The sequence below is a fragment of the Miniopterus natalensis genome, chromosome 21, assembly GCF_054644295.1.
Source record: "Miniopterus natalensis isolate mMinNat1 chromosome 21, mMinNat1.hap1, whole genome shotgun sequence".
Taxonomy (NCBI): Eukaryota; Metazoa; Chordata; class Mammalia; order Chiroptera; family Miniopteridae; genus Miniopterus; species Miniopterus natalensis.
Genome location: NC_142101.1, coordinates 13,991,143 through 14,002,354, shown reverse-complemented (window position 1 = coordinate 14,002,354; position 11,212 = coordinate 13,991,143). Strand labels below are relative to the sequence as shown.

Below are 11,212 nucleotides of genomic sequence, written 5' to 3'. Positions count from 1 at the left end.
CTAAGGCCCCAGTTTAGCAGCAGCAGGTTCCTGGTGGTGGGGTGGCTCTCCCCCCTCAGGTGCCCTGGTCGACCACCTTGACAGAAAAGGCCAAGGAGGGCTTCTTCCAGCTCGCCCCCACTGTGCTGGCTGGGTCACCCGGCCACTGCGGGGTTTCCTGCTTTTCTTCTTCCTCCCCTGGGGGCCTGGGGACCCCGTTTGGGCTCCCTTCTCTGCACCAGGTCCTGGAGCCGGCTTCCTGCTTCTTGTGGGAGGAGCTGGCTTCTTGGAGGAGCCTTTCTGAGCTGAGGCCGGGTCTGGACGGGAAGCTGAAGTCACATTGGAGAACTTTCCAGTGGCTTTCTCTGACTGCTCCTTTAGCAGGTCCAAGACCGTCTCTGGGAAACAAGCAGTAATTTAGTGAGAAATGTAAGCCCTGGAAAAGGAGCTCCAAGAAAAGCTCCACCCAGGAGACCTATGACTGCATGGGGGTTCTTTAATATAAATTCTTTTGAAATTAATATTTTTTTAAGCCCTTTAACTGGCCTGGACCTTGATCTAAATATATTACCTCTTTAATAGGGTCCCTCCAATGACACATAGCTCTGGAATAGTTCCCTTAAGATAGTGTCCCCCCTCCACAAGTCTTTCCTGACTCCCCACCGTACCCCAAGGATGCAGGAGCCCTCGGTGATATTTCTTTCTTTATTTGCCTGCACTACCCACTCCCCTTCCATTTAACTCTGAACTCTTATGGGTCAGGTTCACTGCTATAGCCCCAGGGATTAGCACTGTGCCTGCCACAAAAGAAGTACTAAATGAATGAGTGAATCCATGAAAGATTGATTGAATGAATGAATACAGGAATGATTGATTGAATACATGAGTGAATGAATTGATGAATGAATGAATGAATGGAGGACAGCAGGCCACAGGAGAAGCAGGTGTTGCCCCCACTCCCCTAGTACGAAGAGATGTATAAAATGAGCTACAAGTTACAACACTCAACCACAGGACAAGCCGTAGGTGAGAAAGTAAGACCTCCCACCCAGCAGGAGTGTCATATTTGCAGAGGGCACTATGTCTGCGCCTTGGTGCCAAGGCCTGAGTCAAAGACAAGGATGGACTCACTGGCGAGTGGCCTGAACTGGACCCGCTTACTCCTGGTTTTCACCGGCACTGGTTTGTATCTGCACTTACCGGGGGGAGCTCGTCTGAAAACAGAGACAAAGAGTAAGGACCCAGGACTCTAAAGAGGGGACTGGAAAATCAAGGGCACCAGAAGGCACACGTCTGTAAGAACTGGGCTCAGCTCTCCCTTCTCTATGGGGATGGAACGGATGTCATTGGAAATAGGCAACGAGCTCAGATGGAGAGGAGAAAGGGCATGGGAGTCACAGGGACACCCTTGGAAGGCTGTGTGGTGAGAGGGTTAGGGGCACAGACATGGCAACAGACACAAATGGGTTCAAATCCTGGGGACCACAGGCAAGTAAACCTTGCTAAGTCTAAATTTCCACATCTATAAAATACAAAGAGGAACAGTGCCTATCCCTGCAGGGGGTGGTGAGGATTAGATGAGAGCTGTGTACTTGGCACACTGAGAGTGATTGATAAATCACTTTTTAAATTTTTTTAAATGAGATTTGAAAAAAACCACAAACTTGGAACAGTGCCAAACACATAGCAAGCGCTCCATAGGTGATGACAGTGGTGGTGGTGGTGGCCATAGAAATGCACCTGAGAAGAAAGCGAGACCAAACCTCACCTGGACGGGTCCACAAATTTGTAAATAGATCCGTGCGGGGCGTAGGCACTTGGGTAAGAGGTGGCCAGGAAATAGAGCTCCCCTGAGAAAACAGACAGGCAGTCAATCATGGGACACGAGGCGGGGCCAGACACAGAGCTGGGCACACAGAAGACCCTGGGCACCAGCGAGGGCCCTGACATGCATGAGCCCCAGGGAGGGAACCCAAATCCTGCGTGACAGCTCCCCGAGACTAGCTCAGCGTGTGGCCCAGGGCAGGTACATTTCTGTTTACATGCATGGCACCAAGAAGGGGCGGGCTGGCACAGTCAATGTTTCCTTATTGATGAACAAAATAATTCCATCAGGGGCACTGTGATGACTAAATTAGATAAAAACTGTAAAGGGCCCAGAACAGTCTCCCATAAATTATAAAACGTGACTAAATGAGAGTGAGCCGAGAAGAAGTGGTCACTGCTATTTCATGGCAACGATAGTGACAATAACAATCACTGGTAAATGTTCAGTTCACAATGCCCGTGATTATCTGAGTCCCAGGAAGCAGAAGTCAGATGGGCCAGCACGTGTGTTACCCGCTTCGTTTTCGGCAAAGGAGATGATGAACTTGCTGTAGGTGCTGATCAGCCCGGGAAAGGCACAGGCCTCAGTGCTGCCCAGACAAACGTCCCGCTTCTTCCATTTGTTGGTTTTCCTATCTTCCTGCAAAGCCATAAGTCGACTAGATGAAAAATAAAACCTTATATTTTAGGGATCCATATTTTCCACCCACAGGGTATTTTTCCTCCTAGAATCACAGCATCCTTGAGGGTTAGAACTGGGTCTCCCACAGGAGATCAGTAACTAGCTTCTCCCAAGGATCCAGAAGCTGCCTCACAGATGTCAGTCACCCACTTGCCCAAACGGGAAGCTCATCTTCTACTATAAAAGGTGTTTGGGCCCTGTGAAGGCTGCACCACTACGAAGACTAACTTAATCTCTTTTAGTTGTGTGACCTTTGGCCAGTTGCTCGACATCTCTAAGCCTTAGTTTTTTCATCTGTAAAATGGGGCATGAAAATAGAATTTATCATAGGCGAGAACTGAGACGGTTAAGTGAGATAATATACATAAATATCTCACCAATGTACCTGGCATACAGTAAGGGCTCAAAAACCAGTAGCTATGATTATTATGATGTCTATATGAGATAGAGACTTTATAAGCCTCATCATCTATCTGAATTAAAGGCAGGTTTTTAGAAGGGAAAGGAAGTTGGGTAAACCAGAGGTATCGCCTGAAAAGCTGTATGAAAACAGAGAAGCCCAATCCCAGGCGATTCTAATGCATATGCTTCCATTAAGAGAATCACTGCATGTTAACCAAGTGATATATATGGGGGGGGGGGGAGTGAAAGGCAGGGGTTATGGTAAAAAACATAAAGAACAATTAAATTCCAAAGATCTAACAAGTGGTAAAGGATCGGACCAATTGCTAACTCCACCCCATCTCTGTAACCAAGGATTGCTATGTGAAAATATTAATATCCTGTCTAGCTAAGGGGGTAACGGGCCAGATTTACCCTCCCAACTCAAACAGACAAAAGAGAATGACAATTGTTTAAAAGACATTAGAGAACAGTGAAGGACTGTGTTCTCTAGGAGGTGGGAGACAAACAAGGTGAGCCCTACCATTGTCCCAGTTGGCTACCTTAAAAGTCTCCACTGAAGGGAAGGAAATCATAGGCAGAGCCTAGCAGACTCCTTGAGTTGAAAAGACAGAGATGAAAGTCCAGCCTCCACCCAGCTTACTTGCTCATAAAAATGTTAAAATAAAAGAGAGAGGAAACATCAGTGGTTCCTTACCCACTCATGAAGTCCCCAAAGATGTAGAGGCCATTGAGATTTGGAGATTCGCACCCACGGTAGACATAACCTCCGGTGACTGACTTCCCCAGTGAGTGGCCATAAGCATAGATTGGCAGAATGTCATCTGTCCAGGGGCAGGAAGAGAGTGTCACAGCTAAAAATTAGCAGCCTTGATCCCCAGTAGGGGGAGTGCAAGCGGCAGCTGATCAGTAACTCTCATCATCGATGTTTCTCTCTCTCTCCCTTCCTCTGACATCAATAAAAACATATTTTTTACAAAATCATCAGAGAGTTTCTCACTTACTCAGGGAAGCATTGTGACAAAGCTTCTGGTCGTAACACTCGAACCCCTCCTTTGCTCTCCAGCCATAGTTCCCGCCTTTCACGATGATGTTGACTTCCTCAAACCTGTTCTGTCCCACGTCCCCACAGAATATCCGGCCTCGGCCCTGGCGCGTGACGGGGTCCCCTCGGTCCACCGCACAGCGCCATGTGTTTCTGATTCCATAGGCGTAGATGGCGGGGTGCGCCCCCGGCTCAGAGACAAAGGGGTTGTCCAGGGGGACCCGGTACCGCTTGCCATCAGAGCCTGCCCCGTTCACGTCGATCCTTAGCACTTTGCCCAGCAGGGAACTTCTGAAAGAAAGGGGGCCAAAAAACAGGCACGGGATAAACACACAGCAGTGGGATTGCTGGATCATGGTTCGTTCTGTCTTTAACTTTCTGAGGCATCGCCACACTGTTTTCCACAGCAGCTGCACTACTTTGCACTCCCCACAACAGGACACAAAGGTTCAAATGTCTCCACATCTTGCCAATGCTTGTCTTTTTTTTTTTTTTTTTTTTAATAATAGCCTTCCTAACAGGTGTGAGGTGACATCTCACTGCGGTTTGATTTGCATTTCCCAGATGCCCAGTGATGTTAGCATCTTCTCATGCACCTGGTGGCCATCTGCGTGCAAGAGGAGTAAGTTCGAGAGACCTGCTGTGCAACACTGTCTCTCTGATGAACAATATTGTATTAGATACTCAAAGATTTTTAAAGGACGATCTCATGCTAAGAATTCAAAAATAAAGCAATAAAATAAAAAGTGAAATAAAATGGCACAGGACAGAGGAGACAGCCAAGAAAGGCTTGCAAATAATAGTTGATGCCCAAGGGGACATCTGTAATACTTTCAACAATAAAGATAAATTTTAAAAAATAATAAAGCAATAAAATAAAAAATGAAATAAGTAAATTAAATGGCACAGAATCAGAGGAGACAGCCCAGGAGGGCCTGCTAATAATAGTTAATGCCCAGCAACTGGTAGGCATCACATGGGGAGACATGATGATACATATATAAACATACACACAAGTACACATATACGAGATATTCAGACTTCCTGACTTTTGGATCAATGAACCACCAGGCAAAAGTTTGATGGAGTTCTGGTCCACGTGACCCTGAGCCAGTCTTTTTATTTTTACAATGAGATGGTTTCTCTCAGATTTGGTCTAATGCCATGAACTTTTTTCAAAGGAGCTGGTTCTATTCTTCCTCATAGAGCAAGGTTTTCAGCAGAAAGAGCAGAGGCTCTGCTGATGACTGTGGTCTCTGGGCCTCAGTTTCCTCATCTGTAAGGCAGAGTTGCACTACCTTGCAATGTGGTTGTCATGTAAGGGTTAAATGAGTTATTATGATACAGCAGGCATGGGACAAATGCTGGATCTTTATTATTATCAACAAAAATGATGCTATTACAAGGGACCATGGGGGCCAAGTGCTTGCTGGGTGCGAAGGGCAGGAGGATCACATGGCCTCTATCCAGGCAGCACAGGCTCATCATCAGAGTTTGAATTCTGGGTCTGCTGCTGACTCACTGTGTGACCTTGGACAAGCTACTCTTCTCTGTCTCCACTGTCTTATTGTAAGTGGCTGTCACAATACTTACACTTCATAGGGTTCATTCATTCCATAAGTATTTATGGAATGCCTCCATGTGGCAAGCACTACTCTAAGTCCTAGGGACACGTCAATTAAAATAGATAAAAATGCGTGCCCTTGAGGGCTGTTAGAATTACATTCTCGAATAAACGCAAGGTATTTAGAACAGCACCTGCACTCCGTGAGCACTCAATATACATTAGCTCTTATTAACTGAACTGTCACGTGTCACTGGGGCCTAGCACAGTGCCTGGAACTCAGTGCTCAATAATACTGTTGAGTTCAATTGAATTGGATGATCAGGTCTTGGTGTGCAAATAATGTCCTGATAACATATATTAAACATTCTGAATTTGTCCCTGTAAAGTGCTCTGAATGTCACATTGACATCCATATTATCAAAATACACTATGATGGAAATGCCCTGGACAGAACCAACTGCCCCTCCCACTTGCCTCAACAGTGGGAACTACATCTTGCAGCAAGTGGTTTGGGTTTGACCCTCTGGAGGCTCTGTCTCAGCAAAAACATTGCCCGGGGCTCACCCTAAAGGGACAGGGACCCAGCCTCCATCCAGCTTACTTGTTCTGAGCGTTTCCAAATTTGCCAAAAGGGTCCCCAGCCTGTCCTCCGTCCCCGGTGAATATGTACAGATAACCATCCAGGCCAAAGAGAAGTTGTCCACCATTATGGTTGGAGGCTGGCTCTTCTATCTCCAAGATGACCCTGGAAGGAAAAGAGAAACCACACATTAGGCTTTAATATAAGCTCAACTGTATCCTCTTGAGATACTCAGAGATGACTGGACCAAACCGGCCAAGAGTCTCCAAGGATTACAAAGCAGGTAGCTTTGGGGCTCTGGGACACCCAGTGTGTCCTAGTATGACTCCTTCACGCATCAGTTTTCTTTTCTATCAGGACTTCATGAGATGTAGACCCAGCCAGGGTAACAACTGTTCTTTTCTGAGGCTTGGGCCTTACTCTCTGCTCTACCAAGACCCTCAAATCCCTTCCTTTGAGCAACCTCACAAGGGTTGGTCTATCAGTTCTTCATGCTCTTTTCAATCCCCCAACCTGTCCATATGGAAAAGGAGAGAAGGCAGAGAGAAGCAAAAATGGCAGAATGGTAGAGTGGAAAGAGTGTGAGCTCGGGGACGTTGGAACTGAGTCCTTTGTTTATGCATCAACCCATGAGGATGAGAATTCCCACATTCAGGGTAAAGGGCCTGGGAACCACACTATAACCAGAGATGGCTATTATCTAAGTACTGATATCATCTGTAATTATTTTTCTATCCATTATGGCTGCCGGCCTTTACCTTGTATAAAGTCAAGCAAGCACAGCTCTAATTGGGCAACTGCAAGGTGATGGTGATACCCCATGAAGATCTTTGACTCTAGAGTCTAACCTGAGCTATCCTCATTAATTAACAACTCCTTTGTCAACATTATAAGCTAGTGGCCCTAAAACCAGGGAAGTCCCCCATATCTCCTAGGTACACAGATGCTCCTGGGTGTGTCTCACCTTTCTGATTTTGGGTCAGCTTTGTTGGGGTCAGCCTCGGAAACCTTCATCTGACTAATACGGATCTTTTCTACTTTCTTCTTGCCCAGGCACGAATAATAAATATAGAACTTGCGGTTACGGCGGAATTTGGGATGAAAAGCCAGCCCCAAGAAGCCTCTCTCATCCCCAATCCATGGAGTGGTCAACACGATGCTCTTGAGGTCCAAGAAGGGCTGTTCCAGGCGACTCCCATCGGGCAGGTAGGCCCACACCACCCCCACTTGCTCGGCCACGAAGAATCGATGGGTGCCGTCCCCAGCATGGACCATGGAGACGGGGTTCCTCAGCCCATTGGCCACCTCGGTCAGGCAGAGCTGTAGGCAGCCCTGATGGTCTTCGGCCACCACACCCAGGTTGCGGTTGAGATGGTCATTCCTCAGGACGTTAGGGAAGCAATAGTCCTGGTCAGGAAGGTTGAGGAGGTGGCAGAAGTGGGCGCCATCTCTTTCATGGGACTCCCGGAGGCGATGGTCACTGGTCAGCAGGGAGATGGCAGAGTGGCAGTTGGAGTGAAATGTGGAGCAGTAGTCAGAGCAGAGGCCTGGAAGGTTCCTGAGCGGTGTCTGAGGGTTCTCAGCATCGTAGAGATGGGCTGCGTACGGCGAGCACTCCTAGAAAAGACAGAGAGCTCATTCCCTGGACCAGCCCCATTGTGGTCAGACTGGCCACAAATTTTTTGTTTTACATTTTTTATTAATTTTTTTTTAAGGGAGAGAGAAAGGAAGAGGGAGAGAGAAAAACACCCATGTGAGAGCAAAACATGGATGGGCTGCCTCCTGCATGCCCCCTACCAGGGATCGAGCTTGCAACCCAGGCATGTGCTCTGACCTGGAATTGAACCGGCAACCTTTCAGTGCATGGGACGACACTCAACCAACTGAGCCACCCTGGCCAGGCAGAACAAGTCCTTTAAAACTCCTGATTCCTCATCAGTAAAATGAAGATCATAATAGCTGCCTACAGACATTGCTGGGAACACACTACCTGTGTCGGGGAAGAGAGAAGGAGCGCCTTGTAATTTTTTAATAAATAGACACGTGTAGGTTATTCTGATTCTTCAATTCCCTAAAACAGGAGAGCTCTGAATCTGGCTTTCTGAAATCTCACTCAATAGCAGAGGGGCAGGGAGGAGAGACAGAGGAAGAGACATTTTTACTAAGAGAATTCTCAGAAACTGACAGCCTCCGTGTTGCTACTAAGAACCCAGCTTCTGCCCAAATGGTTACCCCAGAGTTATTTCTCCAGGAAACAGCTGAGAGGGGTGCTGAGGTGACAGAGCACAGCCCCAGGCGATGCCACCCAGGTGGCTGGCTGGCTTCTGTGCCAGGCGCTGCTGTGTTCCGTGCACAGAGCCAAGCGGTCACACTGACACGCCCAGAAACGTCTCAGATCAAAGTTCTGCCTGGATTTCCTGTCTCACCCCCAGCCCATCGTTGGAGCGCTGCTCCCCATGGCAACCTCTTCCATCAGCTGTCCAATGCCAGCTCTCCCCTGCACCCCTGAGCCCCTTCCCACCGAGCCGGTGTGTGCAGCTGGCACCAGCATGGGGGATGCCTGCCAGGGATGTGGGTTCTGGCTGCTGGAGAGCCAGGAGCAGAACCTCTGAGTCATTGCTGCTCAGCCGCTTGAAGCCCTCCCAGTCTAGCTCTGGGGTGCTAGGAGAGCCCCCCAACCCCTGCAGCCACATCATCACACCACAACCCCTGGCACGCATGACCCAAGTGAGGCCTGGATCCCGGCAGATGCCCCTGCTGCCCCCATGCACCGCATCAACACCACAGGTGTGTGCTGTGCCCAGCTCCTGGAGCCTGTGGCAGGGCCCAGGCTACAGCTACTCGAGAGCATCCTGAAGGGCACGGGCTCACCCTCCGGGGGCCTGAGAAAGCCCCAGGGCCAGCAGAACCCACAGGGAGAGCTTTGGGAAACCAGTGAAAACCGACTCAGCACATCCTTACCTCCCTGCGCCTGTCCAGAGCCCAAAGCTCTAAAGTGAGGCAGCTGGCAGCTGAGCTTCTAAAACCCTGGGTACCAAAGAGCCCTCGCCCCAGGACCCAGGCCACTCACCCAGCACCCTGGTCTGCTGGGCTGGAAGGTACTTTTCGAAGTTGGCTCCCTCATTTCCATCTGGGTTCTTTTCTATACTCAGTCCTACCTGGCACAGGATGTCTTTAATGTAACGGCCACACAGCTCATGGTCCTTCAGGTCAAGGTAGTTCATGATGTCTCCGTACCGAGCAGCAATGCGGCGGTCCTTACGCTGGTCACAGCAGCCGAAGGACTCATAGTCAGAGCAAAACTTGAGGTGCAGTGGGGGCCGGAAGGGGGGGCCGTAATCCAGGCACTGGGGGTGCCCCTGCAGCAAGCCCACCCGGTCCAACAAGAATGCGAGGCAGAGGCAGAAAATGCCAGAAGAGGTCGGGAGCTGGGGGCCCTGCCAACTCAGACCCTCCCTGAGAACAGGTTTCCTCAGCATCGTGGCCTTGGGAGCCCTCAGGCTGCTGTGTTTGCTCAGGTTGACTTCCCTGCTCTGGGCTAATTCTTTCCTCTCCTCCCTTCCCCACCCCCGGCTTTTCCTCCTTCCTTCTCTCCCCCCTCACCAAGTTCACTGGTTTCTGAGCAGGATCCCTCCTGTGGGCTGGGTAGCCAAGTATCTCCTATGAATGCAGTGAGAGGTGGCCCTGTCCCCTCCAATCCCCTAAACATGAAGCCGGCCAAGTCCAGACACCTACTGCTGATTTATTGGGGATCATGGCTGTTTAGCACATAGGGGCAATGCTGCCAATGGGAGAGGTGCTGTGAGTCACTGAAACTGCAAAGAATTCCTGCGAGGGGGGAGGGGCAGAGACCAGGAAACTCGGGCTGCGTTTAGCTTCACTGGCTGAGCAGCCCGGAGTCTCCCAGGAGAACACACGCTATGCAGTCCGGACATCAGGCTGTGGAAGCCCAGATTCAGGGGCTCCTGCGGTGCTCGGTGGGAGGATCTTGTTCATAATAATAAATGTTATCACTTACTGAGGAAAAAACTACACACCTGGACTCATGTGAACTTCTTATCCGCCTTTCCCAGAATAAGGGAATAAAGCTGAGGCTCAGCTGAGGTTGTTTGTTGAATCCGGGTCTTTCTGACCCGAGAGAGCCTGCTTTTTGTCGCTGCTACAGTTTCACTGACATATGATTCATATGCCACACAATTCATTCATTTACAGTGTACACTTCCATGACTGCAACCACCATCACACCAATGTTGGGGCATTTTCATCGCTGTGAGAGAACCCCTGCACCCCGTAGCCTTCACACCCATCCTATCTCCCCACCCATCTTTCCTAGGCAACCACTAATCTACTCTCATTCTCTCTCTAATTTGCCTATTCTGGACATTTCATATAAATGGAACCATATATGGTATAGTCCTTTTCATTGTTTTAAAGAGCTGCTACCCAGTCCTAGCCACAGCAATCAGACCAGAAAAAGAAATAAAAGGCAACCAAATTGAAAAGGAAAGAGGAACGCTGCCACTATTTGCAGGTGACAAGATACTACACATAATGAACCCTAAAGATTCTACCAAAAAACTATTAGAAATAATAAGTGATTCAGCAAAGCAGCAGGATACGATATTTTTTTTTGGATATATCTCCTCGGGCAAGGGAAACAGAAGAAAAAATAAACAAACGGGACTACTTCAAACTAAAAAGTTTTTGCAATCCCATAAAGGCTTAATAGCCAAAATATATAAGGAACTCATACAAATTAACAGCAAAATAACAAACAATCCAATTGAAAAATGGGTAGAAGACCTGAATAAACATTTCTCCAGAAAAGGACATACAGATGGCCAAGGAAAGGAAGCCCAACATCACCAATCATCAGGGAAATGCAAATTAAAACCACAATGAGACATCACCCCACACCTGTCAGAATCGCTACCATCAACAAATCAGCAAACAAGATGACATGGAGAAAAGGCAGCCCTTACACACCGTTGGTGGGATTGTAAATTGGTACAGCCAATTTAAAATTAAAAATAAAACTACCATGTGACCCAGCAATTACACTTCTGCGTATTTTTCGAAAGAAATCCAACACTATTTCAAAAAGATATGCACCTCTGTGTTCAGCATTAT

General features: G+C 48.3%; 1 protein-coding gene across 1 annotated transcript; it reads right to left on the bottom strand.

Annotated features, from left to right (window-relative positions):
- HHIPL2 (HHIP like 2) lies at positions 1 to 9,570 on the bottom strand. Its single transcript, XM_087829057.1, has 9 exons — positions 9,241 to 9,570; positions 7,047 to 7,699; positions 6,104 to 6,247; positions 3,895 to 4,226; positions 3,588 to 3,714; positions 2,320 to 2,465; positions 1,748 to 1,829; positions 1,111 to 1,193; positions 1 to 377 (listed from the first exon to the last, which is right to left on the bottom strand). The coding sequence occupies exons 1-9, from the start codon at positions 9,559 to 9,561 to the stop codon at positions 1 to 3; spliced, it is 2,265 nt and encodes a 754-aa protein (XP_087685183.1). The 5' UTR covers positions 9,562 to 9,570.
- Between the last annotated feature and the right edge of the window lie 1,642 nt (positions 9,571 to 11,212).